This window comes from Esox lucius, chromosome 7, assembly GCF_011004845.1.
Source record: "Esox lucius isolate fEsoLuc1 chromosome 7, fEsoLuc1.pri, whole genome shotgun sequence".
NCBI lineage: Eukaryota > Metazoa > Chordata > Actinopteri > Esociformes > Esocidae > Esox > Esox lucius.
Window position 1 is genome coordinate 39480292 of NC_047575.1, and position 18636 is coordinate 39498927.

General features: G+C 43.5%; 1 protein-coding gene across 1 annotated transcript in view; it reads left to right on the plus strand.

Moving 5' to 3' along the window:
• Nucleotides 1–271: 271 nt before the first annotated feature.
• The window catches only part of LOC105011162 (periostin), a 30430-nt gene continuing 12065 nt past the window's right edge, over nt 272–18636 (plus strand). The window contains exons 1-13 of the mRNA XM_010871000.4: nt 272–506; nt 2147–2245; nt 10553–10617; nt 10893–11050; nt 11643–11807; nt 12180–12326; nt 12510–12651; nt 14122–14334; nt 14947–15081; nt 15439–15587; nt 16142–16278; nt 16538–16668; nt 16874–17004. Of these exons, the coding sequence (XP_010869302.3) occupies nt 361–506; nt 2147–2245; nt 10553–10617; nt 10893–11050; nt 11643–11807; nt 12180–12326; nt 12510–12651; nt 14122–14334; nt 14947–15081; nt 15439–15587; nt 16142–16278; nt 16538–16668; nt 16874–17004 (1818 nt within the window). The 5' untranslated portion in view covers nt 272–360. The remainder of the gene's footprint in view (nt 507–2146; nt 2246–10552; nt 10618–10892; nt 11051–11642; nt 11808–12179; nt 12327–12509; nt 12652–14121; nt 14335–14946; nt 15082–15438; nt 15588–16141; nt 16279–16537; nt 16669–16873; nt 17005–18636) is intronic.

Below are 18636 nucleotides of genomic sequence, written 5' to 3' on the forward strand. Positions count from 1 at the left end.
TGTGTGTGTGAATGTGTGTGTGTGTGTGTGTGTTTGTGAATGTGTGTGTGTGTGTGTGTGCGTGTGTGAAAGGGGGGAGAGAAGACTGTTTGCATGTGTGCATGAGTGTAAAAGAGAGAGAGCCAGAGAAAGACTTGTGTGTGTGTGTGTGTGGTGTGTTTGTGTGGTGTGTGGTGTGTGTGTGTGTGTGTGTGTATGTGTGTCTAGTCTGACAGAGTTAAACAGGGGCTGGGTCAAAGTGGGGCATGAGGGAGGCTACTCCTATATAACCTTCCACTCCTGTGCGCGCTCCCATTTCTCCTGCGTAACTTAGGAGGAAGTGTGTGTGTGTGTGTGTGTGAGTGTGTTTGCAAACCAACCATGGAGAGAGTGAGAGACTACCTGAGGATGAAGCTGGTGTTTGTAGCTGCTTTAGCGCTCTTTGCGCTCAGTTCTGTGGATAGAGTGGATTCTTCAGCCTACGACAAGATAGTGACACACAGCCGGATACGAGCACGACTGGAGGGGTAAGGAGCAGGGAACATGGAGGGTCAGGGAGATGGAGGGTCAGGGAGATGGAGGGCCAGGGTGATGGAGGAAATGGAGGGTCAGAAAGATGGAGGGTCAGAGAGATGGAGGAAATGGAGGGTCAGAAAGATGGAGGGTCAGAGAGATGGAGGGTCAAGGACATGGAGGGTCAGGGAGATGGAGGAAATGGAGGGTCAGAAAGATGGAGGGTCAGAGAGATGGAGGGTCAAGGACATGGAGGGTCAAGGACATGGAGGGTCAGGGTGATGGAGGGTCAGGGTGATGGAGGGTCAGAGAGATGGAGGGTCAGAGAGATGGAGGGTCAGGGACATGGAGGGTCAGGGAGATGGAGGGTCAGAGAGATGGAGGGTCAGGGACATGGAGGGTCAAGGACATGGAGGGTCAGGGTGATGGAGGGTCAGGGTGATGGAGGGTCAGAGAGATGGAGGGTCAGAGAGATGGAGGGTCAGGGACATGGAGGGTCAGGGAGATGGAGGGTCAGAGAGATGGAGGGTCAGGGTGATGGAGGGTCAGGGACATGGAGGGTCAGGGTGATGGAGGGTCAGTGTGATGGAGGAAATGGAGGGTCAGGGAGATGGAGGGTCAGGGAAATGGAGGGTCAGGGAGATGGAGGGTCAGGGAGATGGAAGGTCAGGGAGATGGAGGGTCAGGGTGATGGAGGGTCAGGGAGATGGAGGGTATTGGGCCAGGTAGAAGAAGGACATGGGGACAGAAAGATGGGAAGAAATAAAGGAATTAAGCTTTGACTGTGCATGTCCAGACGTAAATGCCTTCAACAATGTGATTCATCAGTTGGGTATCGTTAGCCCATTCTAATAAAACACCTGACTGCCTGTTATGGTACAGTGTGTTGTGACAACTAACTTATTGTAAGATCATTTCTGAAGCATACAGCCTCTGTAATCACACTTTTATGTTAATCGTTTACAATAATTACAGTATGTTATTACTTGAAAATGAAACAGAATGTGTGATTTTTCTATTATATCTCCACACACTTCGAGTTGGGTCATAGGAAGGTCAAGTGCGTTCCTGTGACCCAAATAACGATTCAAAACAGAAATGAAATACAAAAAGGGCATTCACAGTTGTTAACTGACTAGTGTATTTAAGGTAGAAATTGTCAAAACTTGACGCTGTAAAGACTTATTCATCTCTTCAACCTTCTACTCTTTACAGCCCTTTAGCTGGACTTAAATGTTTTATTTTAGAATATGGGAATATATTCAGCTCTGGAAAAAATGATGAGACCACTGCACCTTTTTCTTTCCTTTCCAAAAAAGTTGAAAATAAAGTTTTGAGTTAGGAAACAGCGTTCAATATGCTTAAAATAATTTAAATAATTATACATAATTGTTTAAATTTTTTCATATATATGTATGTATATATTTATTTTAATTTAAAGAAATATAATATAATAATTTTTCATCCTCTCCTTACATTATTTTCCTGTCCCCCTTTCAACCCCCTCTCCCCTCCCCCTCTCCCCTCCCCCTCTCCCTCTCCCTCTCCCTCTCCCTCTCCCTCTCCCTCTCCCTCTCCCTCTCCCTCTCCCTCTCCCTCTCCCCTCCCCATCCCCCTCCCCTTCTCCCCTCCCCTCCCCCTCCCCCTCCCTCAGGCCCAATGTGTGCGCCCTGCAGCAGGTGTTGGGCACTAAAAAGAAATACTTCAGTACCTGCAGGAACTGGTACAAAGGCTCCATCTGTGGAAAAAAGGCGTGAGTCACCACCTCCATAACCTATATAACCTCTATAACCTTCTATAACCTCTATAACCTCTATAACCTATATATCCTCTATAACCATCTATAACCTCTATAACCTCTATAATCTTCTATAACCTCTATAACCTATATAACCTATATAACCTCTATAACCTCCATAACCTATATAACCTCTATAACCTTCTTAAAATACAGCCACACACACACACACACCCACACACACACACAGGTTCAAACACACACACACAAATGTTTATATACACCCATGTTTGTCACAGACTGTGCACTATGCTGGGATTTGCATTTACACCAAAGAGCAAAACTGTTCATCACAATAAAGGCCAGTGCATATATGTTTTCAGGGGGCCCATGATTCCTGCAATGGTTCTACAGACAGATTGGCTTTGGAATTCATTTAGCATTGATCTGTGTGTGAGTCTTACCCAGTCTAGTGTTTCAACACTGGCACATTTCCTCTGGTGTGAATCCAATGTCAACCTACCATGTACAACAGAGATCATGTACATACAAGATTTCCATGTATGTGAGGTATGTGAGACTCGACCGGGACGCTGCCTTTGGCATGTGAGGCTCGACCGGGGTGCTGCCGTTGGGATGAGGCTCGACGGGGGCGCTGCCGTTGGGATGAGGCTCCACGGGGGCGCTGCCGTTGGGATATGAGGCTCAACCGGGGCGCTGCCGTTGGGATGTGAGGCTCGACCGGGGCGCTGCCGTTGGGATGTGAAGCTCAACCGGGGCGCTGCCGTTGGCATGTGAGGCTTGACCGGGGTGCTGCCGTTGGGATGTGAGGCTCGACCGGGGCGCTGCCGTTGGCATGTGAGGCTCGACCGGGGCGCTGCCGTTGGGATGAGGCTCGACCGGGGCGCTGCCGTTGACATGTGAGGCTCGACCGGGGCGCTGCCGTTGGGATGAGGCTCGACCGGGGCGCTGCTGTTGGGATATGAGGCTCAACCGGGGCGCTGCTGTTGGGATGTGAGGCTCGACCGGGGTGTTGCCGTTGGCATGTGAGGCTCGACCGGGGCGCTGGTGTGTGTGGCGTGTGTGAATGCATCAGATGTCTTCCTTTCACACACACCAAGCGTCATAGTATGACCTTTCTCCATGGTAACAGGATGTGCCTGACTTTCTTTATGTAGGGAGGACACCGACAGAGGTAAAGAGAGAGAAAGCTGCGAGGGGAAGGGAGAGATGGAAAGAGGGAGAAAGGAAGGGAAAGAGTGAGAAAAAGAGAAATAGAATCGGAGAGAGAGAGTGAGAGATACATGAGAGAGATTTTTTCATGCATTGAATCAACCCTCCAGTACTCTCTACTACTCTCCCCTCCCCTCCTCTACTCTCTTTTACACTCCTCTATGCTCCTCTGGTCTCCTGTACTCTCTTTTACACTTCTCTATGCTCCTCTGGTCTCCTCTACTCTCTTTTACACTCCTCTTTGCTCCTCTGGTCTCCTCTACTCTCTATTACTCTCCCCTCCTCTCCTCTACTCTCTTTTACACTCCTCTATGCTCCTCTGGTCTCCTCTACTCTCCAATCCCCCCACCTTTCAACTCCTCTCCTTTTCTCTCTATGATTTCAGATATGTATGGGGCGGCAGCAAACCCACAACAAACCCATACACATACATATACACACAAACGTTCAGGCAAGAATGTTAGCACACACTCCACTCCCTCCAGTATGAACTAGCCCACTATCTGGTTTGACCAAACAACAGTCACTCCAGTATCCCTTTCCTGTCTGTGCTAGCCTTTCTTCATGACAACAAGTCTTGTATTTGAACTCTCCCCCACCCAGAGAATGTATGTGTGTGTGTGTGTGTTAAATTATGTTCTGTCACACCTGTTCTGTCTGTCTCTGACTGGGGGTCTATAATCTCTGGGGCCAATTCAGGATTGTAGCTGGATCATATAACATGGGACAGAACATTCAGAACCAGCCAGTCATGAAGGGGAAGAATGGCTTGTCTCTTCAACCCAGCACGTGCCTACAGAACTGTCTACCCCAGGAGCGTCTTTTTAAGTTCAAATACGTTTTCCACGTTCAAACAAATTCACACGCTGTGATAAAAAAATTGAAAATCTCCCCATTATTGCCCAGTAGCGGCCTACAATGGCCATGGCCCTGCCTTCATGTTGTGAACATGCAGACATCCTGGGACAAGATCAATAGATAGAGTGCTCCTCTGATCAGGCTTCATGGTATTTATGTTGTCTTTTCCAAGGCGAGGGTTGAGAGCAGGCATGGAGCAGGGATGGATAGGAGGAGTCTGGTGGGGCGGGGCTGAGGTGGGGCCAAAGGGTTCCACTGACAAAGAAAGAATGTAGAAGAAGGAAAGAGTTGCAAGGGAGAGACCAGATTGAGAGAGACAGATAAAGGAGAATAGGAGAGGGACCAGAGATAAAGAGAATGAGATCAAGGAAAACATCTTCCCCGAAGACTTTGCCAGACTTATTAAAGGGGGAGGCGGTAAACCCACAGGAAACTCCTACACACACAAATACACAAACATAGGGACACATTCCTTTTCTCTCACACACGCATATACACACACACACACAAACACATACTTCACTTCATTTTAGCTTAATCCTTATCCACTCAACCAACAATGCAATGGAAGCCTTTGGTATGTTATTATATTATAGTATTCATGTCAACCCTCATGGGCCCCAAGTAGCTTTGTTTGTAGAACATGGCTGGAGTGAGAGAATGAAGGAAAGAGAGAAAGGATGAGAAAGAAAGAATGAAGGGAGGAAGGGAGGAAGGGAGTAATGAAGGAGGAAAGATAAAAATGAGAGAGAGGGAGAGAGAGAGACGACTGGCATCATTCGGCCTGTGCTTCTGGCGGTTAATCCAGAGTGAGTCAAGCCCGGGCCTAGATAAAAAAAAAAACACTTCAACAGATCACTAACTAACTACATGGAGGCAAGGCTGTGTTAGCCCAAGGGAGAACCAAATTGGACAGTTATCATAAGGAAGTCAACACACTGTTCTCAATTATGTCAAAACACCTGACTAAACATGAGGCTCCCTCTTAAAGACAACATGGGAGAGAGTGAGTAAGCCAGTGACTCAGCCACTGTAATAGGGTCAGTGGCAGACTATTCCAGTGGAGAGAGGGAAGCCTGCCAATTCACCTTCTCACCTCTGGTACAGACCACGCCCTGCTGTTCTATTCCTGAGCATCTCAGTTAACCCTATTTGCTCCCAGGTCGTTCCTGTTAACAAGAATGAGTTCTTAGCATACGTACTTGGTAAAAGGAAAAAGAAATGCAAAAAATAAATCATAAGCCCTGCTGAAAAGATAAGCTCTCAGTAGACACTTAACAGCTGAGACTGATTCTGGTTCTCCAAAAAGTCGGCAGATCCGTCCACAGTGGAGCATTATGAGAAAAAGCCTTGCCTCCAGCTGTACATTTAGAACATCTAGAAACAGTAAGGAGGGCTGCGCCTTGTGCTGCGATGACATTATAGGTACAGTATATATGGCATGACTAATTCAGGGAGATTAGTTACAGTGTGTTCATGTAATGTTATGTAGGTTAGCAGAACAATCCGAAAATCAAGTCTAGTAATGAAGCTCTGGATCTGCTAAAACTGATCAAATGTGAAATGCATGGTTCTTGTCGAAATGTTAGCAGTTGTATTTAGCACAAGTAACAGTTTGTTTTAGAGCAATGCAACAGTCTAATCTTTAAGTAACAAAATCACGGTTAAGGTTGTGTACAATGCTCTTTAGGTTTCAAGTTGAACAGCTGTTACAAAGATTTAAAAAAAGCTGGTGAATATTTTGCATTTGTCAGTCAAAAGAATGTACAGGGTAAAGAAGTGTTTTTTAGTCATTGCACTGCCGAACCGTCAGATCCAACAGAAGACCTTTTCGTTTTTTGGGGTTGTTGAAGTAGCCCCCCCCCCCCCCCCCCCCCCGTTTTGTCTGAATTTAAGACTAAATGGTGAGTAGTATGTAGCTGGAGAATGACCTCATGTTTCCCCTGGTATTCCCATGGGCTACATTACATACACCACTGGCTCTGGCCCTGGTAAACCCCAGGCTGCCGGCAGCTGCCTGCTCTGGGGAAAGATTGAGTCAGACTCTGGGGCCATGGAGGTCTGGAGCTACTCTTAGGTGGATATCTCTCTCAGTATTTTCTTTTCAATGTCTCTCTCTCTCTCTCTCTTTGTCTGTTTCTGACAGAAAGAACATTGTTCAGCATTGGTAGAGGAAGTCTGGCCAGCTGTGGAGATTGAGGGTGTGTGGTAATGATGACAGATGAGAAAAGAGTGTGTGCGTGTGTGTGTGTGTGCTTGTGTTGCAAGGTGAGGATGGAGTCTGTATCTTTTAGTTTATAATGAGTAGCATTTTTGGGACGCAATGAGAGAGGTGTAGGTGTGCATTATGTTTAAAATCATGTTTTCTTCTCAACACTGAGACATCTAAACAGAAAGTTGGGAAAGAAAAAGGTAGAAAGAAAAACAGAAAGAGAGAGAGAAAATGTCATAGAAAGCGGTCGCATTAGTTGCAGTTATTGTTATCGTTAGTTGCGGTTAATGACGACGTAAACCAACCATGTTAATGACCTCAGTAACCGCATCCGTGTAACAATATGGATCTTGTGTCTTATTTTCTGCTCAACAACCCTATGCTTTATGAACAGTTAACGGTTTATTCATGCTTCAAAGCATCTGTGTAAGACCCGGTCAGACTACCTAAATTAACCCACCAGGGCTAGATATATTCAATGGGGTCTGTTAGCATCTACCAGGAATAGATATATTCAATGGGGTCTGTTAGTATCTACCAGGAATAGATATATGCAATGGGAGATTGAGCAAATGGAAATATAGTATTTTCCAACATCATAACCACAGTGCTGTAATAATCTGGCAGGGAAATGTTTGGTGTAATGTGATGTGGTGAAATTAATTCGCCCTGCATGGATTTCTATGGCAAATGGAATGTTCTGCAAATGAAACCAAAGTTCTGTTCCAGTTTTTTGCTGTTGTACAGTTTTCTTTGCAAGAAATATGCCAAATAAATTCACCCTAGGTGTAGTAGATTGCAATATGTTCTATTCACTTCTGAGTTACGGGTCACCAATAGCTAGCTTTTTGTTGGGGGTGCGACTTGTTGAGGCTTCCGCAGAGACATCACACGTGTTCGTGAAGCCGTCATCCTGGAGTCTTGGCATAATCAGAAATTGAATTCAGTTGGAGATTAAAACTAAACATGCAAAGTTACAGGGAAAATAGTGAGTTTCCTCTGAAAATAAAACAACGAAATATCAGTCCTAATATCACACAGTGGACAGCCACTGTTAGTGATTATATATTCCTTGGCATTTAACATCATTAGCTGAATTACACATTAACTAAATATTGAATTTCAGCACTTTCTTAAGTAAACATTCTCCTTTTTCAGTGAGATCCCACAATGTGCCGCATTCATTGGCTAGTTTTCATTTACAGCCACAAACCGGATTACAATGCGGCCTTGTTAGCGATTCCCCATTCATGGGGCTTTTCGCTTAGGACTCTGCCTCGTCAATCATACCCTTTATTCAGCAGTTCAGATGTTTTATGGGGAGTTCATAAGGCTTTCATTTCCTCTGTAAGAACTCAGGTGTTGTATGGATACCGGGCAGTGTTTAGTTGGGACACATTAGAACAACTCAGGTTGGTTTGTAGAGCAGCTCCAGTCTCTACTAATTTGGGGTGTATTGACCAGTACAGACCATTCTCTTATAAAATTCGACAGGACAGTTCCATGGCTGCCAAACATTCTGACATAAATTAGCTCTGCCGTCTAGTAAGGACGACATGAGAGTCTTTTACCATCCAGCCATACAGCAACCAAGGGCATTGTGGGGATGTGCTCCTGTGCCAGGCAGAAGTTAATTTGTTGCATTTCAATGTTGTTTTTTCCTAAACCTTAACCCCTAACCTATCAGATTCAGCACTTACATTAAACCAGCGAGTTGTCTTTTTAAACCCTATTCCTAACCATAGCCCAATTTGGTTTCCGTTTTGCATAGCTGAACTGACACCTAAGATGGAGCACCACATTGCATGATTAAATCATCAATCCGAGTTAAAATGACAGATGCATGACCGCATGGCGTAATACAAACATCAAGGCACTGGCGGAATTCTGCTGTTGCCCGCTTGGCACAGGGAGTTTTATTTGGAGATGATGTTGGAACATCACACCAGCACTTTTTCAGAGCTGTGTGTGTGTGTGTGTGTGTGTGTGCATACAGTATGTGTGTGTTTGTGTTTCTCCTCGATTTTAACGAATTAAGAACAGCATGGAGAGGTTGGTAACTGTTATGAGATTCAATAAGGAGAATGTGCTGTTTTGGAATAGACAGAGCAAACTGCTTTTTCTTTGTGTGTAGTGTGTTTATTTAGCCGCCCTGTAGATAAAGTATGCAACAGATAATTGGTTCTGATTCAGACTTCTGTTACACACACACATCGGTGCACATACAGGCACACACACACACCATCCATTAAGCTGTCAGGAAATGCCAGGCCAGGGGGGATATGATATCATACCTGCCAGTCATAATATATATATATACAGTATCTCACAAAAGTGCGTACACCCCTCACATTTTTGCTAATATTTGAGTATATCTTTTCATGTGACAACACTGAAGAAATTACACTTTACTACCATGTAAATTAGTGAGTGTACAGCTTGTAAAACAGTGGACATTTGCTGTCCCCTCAAAATAACGCAACACACAGCCATTAATGTCTAAACCGCTGGCAACAAAAGTGAGTATACCACTAAGTGAAAATGTCCATTATACAAGCTGTAAACTCATTACTTTACATTGTAGCAAAGTGTCATTTCGTCAGTGAAAAGATATCATCAAATATTTACCAAAACGTGAGGGGTGTACTCACTTTTGTGAGATACTGTATATTGCCGACATTACCATGGAATGATTTCCTGTTAACTCCATCAATCAATCCCAAACATACACACACACACACCGTCCAGTATTACTAACCTTTTGGGGGAATGCAAAAAACTAAATACAATATTTCCTAGCTAATCCTACATCTAACCTTAACCTAACCCTATCCATAACCTCAATAATCTAACCTTCATACCAAAATTTAACTTAGCCCTAATGCCTAACCCTTACCATAACTGGAAATGTTTTATGGTTAACTTTGAAGGTTAACTTACTTGCTGTTGGTACATACAATAAATCATGCCCACACACACACACAGAAACACTAATATACACACATGGATACATATTGCATACAGAAACAAGAGTAAATACATACATAACAGACTCTCATGACTGTGTGAAGCCCTGCCAATCCAAGGGAGTCAACAAGAACAATGTACCCAATAACATAATTGAACATGTGGAAGATGGAAAACGTTTTAGCAATTTATTGTGAAAGGAGACTCAATACAGACTCAGTTATTTCAGTTTTATTACGTGGATCCACGGGTTTGAGGCTCTGTGCCTTGGTTGTGGCCCTAATCCCTTCTAAGAACAGGGCATGCTGACCTAGATCTTCTCCTATCTGTGGCCTATGTGAACAGTCTAAAGCTAATTCAGGCCTAATCTAAAACAGTCCATTTATTACAGTTAATTTGCAGAATAATGGATAAATAAGTATATGGTAATAAATTAATCGTTTACAAACAAACTTGAGTGTCACTTGGATTTATCTGTTGTGACTCAGTTTCTGAGGGCCTTTGATGCATTTTAATGATGAGATGTATTGTTACTTGACTGGTTCGACCTTTGTTCAGTTATAGTTTGGAACGCAATCCGATATGGTTTCCAGAAATCATATAATTTGTATAATAACTGCGTTATTCGAGGACAAACAATGATGATGTGGTCCTTGAAGAATGTCCTTGGAAAAATGAAACACTTGACACATTCTAATTAATAGCAAATGTATACTTGGGAAAACAGGCATAGGAAGACACATTCAGTAGGATCTTGGTTAATGTTATGAGCCCTGTGATTTATTCCCAATGGTTAAAATGCTGTGGTTCAAACCATATAAAATACTGTTATTCTCCTTCTTCCCCTCTTGCTTCTATTCTTTCTTCTTCTCTTCCCTGTCCTCCATCATCTTTGCCTTCCATTTGTTCTCCTCTTTCTTCTTCTTCTCCTCCTCATTCTCCACCTTCTCCTTCTTCTTCTCATCCTTCTCTGTGTTCTTCTCCTGTCAGTGTACTGTATGTGTGTTGTTTGGGGTTTTGTTTCCACTCATCTGATTGTCGTGTCTCTGCAGGATGGTTCTGTATGAGTGCTGTCCCGGCTACATGAAACTGCAAGGCATGAAGGGCTGCCCCGCCGGTGAGTCCGGGTCGTAGTCCACGCTTTCACCATGAACATTCTTCCACACTGGTATCATTACTCAAAAAGGGCTTTATTGGCTTTGGAATATGTGTTAGCATCGCCAAGGCAGTTCACCACAGTCTACCACTGAGGCTATTGGATCATATCACTCTTGCTCACACGATGGCTTCAATTAACCATGTGGAAGCAGCCCTGTGGGCTAATATGAACCAGAACAAATGATGATCTTATTCATATTGTAGCCTAACTACGACCCCGTCTGTTTCTTCCAGTGGCTCCTATAGACCATGTTTATGGCACCCTGGGCCTGGTGAAGGCTGATATGACCCAGAAGTACTCTGACATCTCCAAACTGAGGGAGGAGATTGAAGGCAAGGGCTCCTTTACCATGTTCGCCCCGAGCGACGAAGCCTGGGAACTCCTGAACCCTGTGAGTAACTGCAGGCAGTACTTCAATCTGTCAGCCAGCCAGTCAGTTAGTAGAGGCAATCAGTCAGTCACCCAGTCGGTCAAAACAATCAGTCAGCCAGTCAGTTAGTAGAGAAAAATCAGTCAGTCATCCAGTCAGTCAAAATAATCAGTCCGTCAGCCAGTAAATTAGTCAGGGAAATCAGGCAGTCAGCCAGTAAATTAGTCAGGGAAATCAGGCAGTCAGCCAGTCAGTTAGTCAGGGCAATCAGTCAGCCAGTCAGTTAGTCAAAGCAATCAGTCAGTCAGCCAGTCAGTTAGTCAGGGCAATCAGTCAGTCAGCCAGTCAGTTAGTCAGGGCAATCAGTCAGTCAGCCAGTCAGTTAGTCAAAGCAATCAGTTAGTCAGTGAATTATTTGTCTTGTTTAATCACATGTTTCTGATTAAGATATTTTGACAGTTAGATCTTTGCTTGGCAATAAGTAAGTGTGTGGTAAGTTTCTGGGTGCTTTTGTGAGTGAGCGTGTGAGCGTGTGAGCGAGTGTGTGTGTGTGTGTGTGTGATGAAATGTCCCAGACCCCTGCCACTTTCCTCATCCGTCCTGCTCTGTCCAGGAGGTTCGCAGTGGTCTGGTGAGCAACGTGAACATCGAGCTGTACAACGCCCTTCACTACCACATGGTCAAACGCCGCCTGCTGACCAAGGACCTGAAGAACGACATGACTGTCACCTCCATGTACAACAACCTGGGACTATACATCAACCACTACTCCAACGGGGTGTGTTTCAGGACCTAGCTTCGAACCTTAGCATTAGCACGGAGCCCCTAGACTCCTGACACAGACTACCTTTTACTCCTAGAAAACAAAATAACTATTGGACCACATAAACCCCTAATTCTGAGGGTTTACGTAAACCCCTAAAAAAACCTTAAGCCCTAGTCATAGAACCTGTAACCCCTCTTAGATCCCACAAACCCCTACACCTCATTGTTCAGAAAATGAAAAAGGTTGTTTTTGCCCTACTTCAAAACCACAGAAATGGTTAATTTCCTTCAAATGAATCACTTCATAGTTTTATTTTCAGATGAATAATAAACTAATGAAATAATCTGTCAGTCAATTAACCAGTCCCCTCTCTCCCTTTTTTAGATTGTCACGGTGAACTGTGCCAGGATTATCTATGGGAACCAGGTGGCGACCAATGGAGTTGTCCACGTCATTGACCGTGTCATCACCGCTGTGGGCAACACCATCCAGGACGTTCTAGAAGTTGAGGATGAACTCACCTCCTTCAGTGTACGTACCTGACCATAATGTGAAGACATAAATCCTATTGACAAATTTAGAAATGCCCAATTCACAGTGATGCAGTGCCTAAAGAGGTTAAGTGGGTGTCGCCTATTGCTAACTAACACTTGGTGTTGCAGCCTCTCTGTGCTGGAGAGTCTCTGGAATCAAATCCTGCTTTCCCCTCCTCAGGCTGTCGCATTGGCTTCAGGTATGATGGATAAGCTGGGCCAGCCAGGACACTTCACCCTGTTTGCTCCCACCAATGAGGCCATGGATGCGCTTGGGTCCCGCTTCCTGGAACGCATCATGGGAGACAAGGCGATCATTGCTGGTAATAACCAATCCCCTATTGCCAGAATACTGAAAACCGAAATTACCAATTACCACTCACCCTATGGGCAGATAAAACAATAGCCAGTCATTCAGAGTGTATTCAGGTGCCAATGAATTTAAATTTAATCAAACTGAACCTTAAATAACAATGAACAAATTACATTTGGCCAAGTAACCATGCAACCTGTTCATCCACAGGGCTTTTCAGGACTACAGTGTTGGTTGGTTTTCCGTGTTGTGTTTTGAAACTGTTGAATTACTGTGTCCACACCAAATTTACACTGTACACTCACAACTTCACATTGTAGCAAAGTGTCATTTCTTCAGTGTTGTCACATGAAAAGATATAATCAAATATTTGCAAAAATGTGAGGGGTGTACTCACTTTTGTGAGATACTGCATTCTGATTTACAGTGATGATGTGGGAGCAGGAACTGCCTTGCCTAGGGGCAAGATAATCGTTTTCCCCATAGCCACCTCAGGGATTTGATCTAGAAATCTTTTGTTTTAGTTGCTGCTCAGACGATTTAACCGCTAGGCTATATGCTGCCCCATTGAATCCTCAACTAACACATGCTCTCCTCATCGTACCCTTGTCTCCAGTCTGTGTTATTTGCTGAGTCATTGGTTAGCCAGTGTTAGCTGTTAGTGTTTATGAAGCTGTCTTTATCCGGAGCAGATTACTGGATCACTGACACACACGCACGCATGCAATTAAAATGTCAGCATTAGATTCTCAGACAGTTGGCAAACTTGCTAACGACAGACACATGCACTTCTTGTCCAAAGTCAAGATGGACTGGAGTCTTGAAGTCTTGGACATAAAGTATTTTTCTGCACGTCAAAAGCTGTGCTTTCTGGGATTTCTGATGCTACACTACAAAGGGAATAGGGTGGTCAAAAGTAGTTCACTACATAGGGAATAGGGTGGTCAAAAGTAGTTCACAACATAGGGAATAGGGTGGTCAAAAGTAGTTCACTACATAGGGAATAGGGTGGTCAAAAGTAGTTCACTACATAGGGAATAGGGTGGTCAAAAGTAGTTCACTACATAGGGAATAGGGTGGTCAAAAGTAGTTCACTACATAGGGAATAGGGTGGTCAAAAGTAGTTCACTACATAGGGAATAGGGTGGTCAAAAGTAGTTCACTACATAGGGAATAGGGTGGTCAAAAGTAGTTCACTACATTGGGAAGAGGGTGCCATTTGAGGTACGGCTCCATGTGTTTCTGGAGGGAAAGTCCTGGACCACGAGTGGGCACTGCATTTGTGTTGGAAAATCTTACGAAAGAGAAAGTAACAGACTCTGTGTCTCCTCCCATCCCAAAGGCAGTTACCCTCAAACAGATTGGACGGCACCCACCGGTTTTACTCCAGCGACTTAGAAAACGGTAGATTGTGTTGTCATAGATAATGACACTCTCCCCACGCTCCCTCTTTCCCACTCCCTCCCTCGTTCCCTCCCAGCCCTGGTGAACTACCACCTGTTGAACAGCGTGCAGTGCTCTGAGGCCATCATGGCAGGCACCGTTTACGAGACAGCTGAGGGCAGCACCGTGGAGATTGGATGCGACGGAGACAGTCTGACAGTCAACGGTTTCAAGATGGTGCTGAGGAAAGACATCGTCACCACCAACGGAGTGATCCACCTCATCGACAAGGTCCTCATACCGAACTCGGGTGAGATTCCAGTTTGACGTGGCAGTTGCCACGGCGATTGAGAGATTGAACGTTTTGCCTCATCCGAGTGTAACTCAATCAAAAAACAGAAGCGTGCATGGCAGAGCCAAAGCTCTAGTGTCTAGAAAACCCCTTAAAAAACCTAGAGAGGAACCAGGCCCAAGAGGTCATTTTCTGGCTGTCCAGAAAATCACTTTTGTTTCTGTTAATTGAATACCATTATTTCTAATATGGGGTAACTAATGACGTTGTCACCTGATATTCTGAATTCACTTTCAACTGACTGAATACGTAACATTTTCTCCAGCTGATCATATTTACAGGGAAGGGTTAATTTTACACTATCATAAAATTTCTAGCAATGTGGGGATGCTTTTTATGTATAATGTATAGTGTTATGATGTGTTGTTTATTTATTAGTATATATTTTTAATAACTACAGCTATTGAATTTATATTTATATATTTATTCAAACAAGACACAAAGTAAACAAGCAAGTGTCTGTATGGCTAAGGAACAGGAGGTAAACTATCTCATGTCAACCGGATTCCCTCAAAACATATTTTGTTGTTGTTACCTAATGTTTCTGTTTGTGCGTCATTCCTCTCCAAGCCAAGGAAGTGATGGAGTTGGTTGGTGATTCCCAGAGCACCTACAATGACTTGATGTCAGAGCTCGGCCTGTCAGCTGCCATGAAGTCAACGAATGAGTACACTCTATTGGCTCCTCAAAACCATGCCTTTTCTAGTGAGTACACGCTATTGGCTCCTCACAACCATGCCTTCTCTATTGAGTACACGCTATTGGCTTATATCAAAGGTGCATTCCCCAGTGAGTACATGTATTGGCTTAAATCAACTGACACAGTTCATAAAATATATTTTTTGGAAGAGAGATTAGTCCAAGAGCCTTAGCCAAGTAAATACTCAACTTTTGTGTTAGTAATTCATTTTTAGTGTTACCTGAAGGATTTTTTTTGCTGTAGGATCAGAGGAGCATTACATTAGTGTAAACTTTTCTCTTCTGTTCCACATAAATGTATGTCAGTAGACCAGAGCCTGAGATGTATATGTGTGTGTGTGTGCACGTGTGTGTGTGTTCCAGATGAGGTGCTGTCTATGGATCAGAGTCAGCTGAAGAGGATTTTGGAGAACCACATCCTGTTATCCAAAATCACGCTGAGCGACCTCTACCATGGACAGCGGTTGAATACCATCTCTGGGAACGTTGTTCGAGCCTTCATTTACCGCACAGTGAGTAAGAGAGAGGGTGCGTGTGTGTGCATGCGTGTGTGTGCATGCGTGTGTCTCTTTATGTAAATGTACTTGGATGTGTGACAGACACAAAGAAAATGAAAAACAGAAAGGGAATGAGACAGAAAACAAATCAAAGAGAACAGAAGACGAGAGTCAAGAGAAAAGTAAGTTCCCACAGTGAAACATCAATAACATTACTAAGTTTTAACAGTTGAAAAGTTCCCATGGGAAGTCTGCTGGACAGTAAAATCTCATGAATACCTAAAGGCTATTAAACCAGCATGGATAACCAGCATAGTGGGGGAGCACAGTAATGTCAACTGCCGATGATGCTTCCAAGCCAAACCAGTTCCATCTTGTATGGGCAGTGTCTTCACTGGGAAGACCAGGGTTAATGTAATTGATCCCAACAACCCTCCTGTCTTCATCCCTCTCTCTCTCTCTCTGATGGATGAATGGAATTGATTGAATAATGTGTTGTGTTTGCTGATTGATTGATTACTTGATTGATTGACTTGTTGATCCATTGAATGACGCGTCTTTTTCCGTAGGCTGTGTGCATAGAGAATGCCTGCATGTTGCGCGGCAGCAAAGAGGGCAGCAATGGAGCTCTTCACCCAATGAAGTCTCTCATTAAACCAGCCAAGACCACCATGTACCAGGTTCTCAAGAATGACGGACGCTTCAGGTGATAACTTAAAGACTATTGTGAAGATCTGTAACAATGTTTTTTTTCCCTAAATTTGTACTGATCCAAATATTAACAGTTGTTAGTATTATCTTGATGTGTTGGTTTTTGTTTGTTGATTGGTTAATAGAATTATGTAAGTAAAATGTTACTCTTCATAGGATCAAACCTTTTTGTTGATTGACATACAGCATTGATTGATTCATTGATTGTATTTCCTGGTATTGATTCTCTGTCTGTCTGTGTTCCCTATCTGTAGAATATTCCTTTCTCTGATGGAGAGTGCCGATTTGTTGGAGCTTTTGAAACAGGAGGGGTCTTACACCGTGTTTGCCCCCACAAATGATGCTTTCCAAGGGCTTACACCCAAGGACCTGGCCCTGCTCACCAGTACGTCATCTGTCGAAAAACGCCGATCTTCCGTTCTCTCACATGACATCCAGTGTGAATCATAACATTGGACTGTAGAAAGCAAAAAAAGAAGATGCCCGAGGGGGAATTACTTTCACCTTTGAGAGCAGTACACGACAGGCAACATGAGTACAGGAAGCTCCCCTTCAGGTCCTCTTCATCACAGTTGTGATTTCATCACCAGGTGACGTGAACGCCCTGCGGACGATCCTGCTCTATCACTTCAGCAACGGAGTGTTTATCAACCAGGGACTGGAGGGAGGGGTCACCAACCTGCTCAAGACCATCCAGGGTCACAACCTGCAATTGCTGTCTGTACGTATTACACTCTCTGTACAATGTCTGCTTCTACACTCTCTGTACAATGTCTGCTTCTACACTCTCTGTACAATGTCTGCTTCAACACTCTCTGTACAATGTCTGCTTCTACACTCTGTACAATGTCTGCTTCAACACTCTCTGTACAATGTCTGCTTCTACACTCTCTGTACAATGTCTGCTTCTACACTCTCTGTACAATGTCTGCTTCTACACTCTGTACAATGTCTGCTTCTACACTCTGTACAATGTCTGCTTCTACACTCTCTGTACAATGTCTGCTTCTACACTCTGTACAATGTCTGCTTCTACACTCTCTGTACAATGTCTGCTTCTACACTCTCAGTACCATGTCTGCTTCTACACTGTCTGTACCATGTCTGTTTTTCTACATTGTCTGTACCATGTCTGTTTTTCTACATTGTCTGTACAATGTCTGTTTCTACACTTCCTCCTCAAATGATGTGGTTCTACACTATCTTCTCCAAATTGTCAGTTTCTGAACTGTCTTCTCCAAACGATGTCTGTTTCTACACTGCCTTTTCGAAACATGCTTGTTTCTACACTGCCTCCTCTAAATCTCTTAGTGTACGTAACTCGTTTTACTTTTTATTTAATAATATATCAATGCATATATAACACGAGGACAACACAAAGTCAACACAGTTGGCCATTATATTACAAACTGCGGTTCTTTCAGTGGGTGCAACCAGCTCCACCCATCCAAGACATCGGTCAGACGAGGCCCCAGTCCATGACCCAAAGGGATTTGCCGGGGGTGGGAATTGCCACAGCCCTCCGAGCACAAGTGGGCAGAAACCAGTTCAACTTGTGTCCAATAATAATTTCCCAATACATCACCAGTCAAGTATTTCTTTTTGCGATAAGTCCTTCAGTTAGACTGTAATTTTCTTAAATCTTTGTATGTTGATCATTTCAACTGACATTCCAATACCCAATATTTTGAGAATTTTTCTAATATTTTATATTTCAGTGTACAAATTGATATGTTGGATGTTGTTTTGTATATTTATTAATGTAGAATAGCAAGGAACTGTTCCCAATTATCCTGAATAGAATGAGCTTAAATTAAACTACAGTTTACACTAGTATTATTCAGCAATGTAGGATTTGTACCAGTGTCAGACACTTCCTTCCACTTTCTTTTTAACAACTGCCTTTTCCATGTTCGTGGCAAAGCTACAGTGAGTTGTATTGAATCTGTAAATTGTTTATGTGACTATATTTCACAGTCATTATTCAACTAAATAATTAATAACAATAACACCTTCCTCTTATTATTAGCCTTCTGGCAAACCAGCTTGGATTACAATGAAATGTGTATTATGGACGCATTTAACCAGATGTTTAACGCCTTCATATTTACAAATATATCCCTCCATTCTCGCATTCATTAATCGAATATCCTCATTTTACTTAATCTGGTTTACCATTCCTATTAAAAAGTACTGGTGGAGTAGGTCAATCCATAATTAGATATGTCGACAGAAATATTACTAGAGTTAATAAGGGTAATTTTCCCAAAAATTTACTGTGGACAAAGCATAGTGTTCTTCTGTTCCGCAGGCAGAACCGACAGAAACTTGGTAGGGAACATTTCCTATTCCT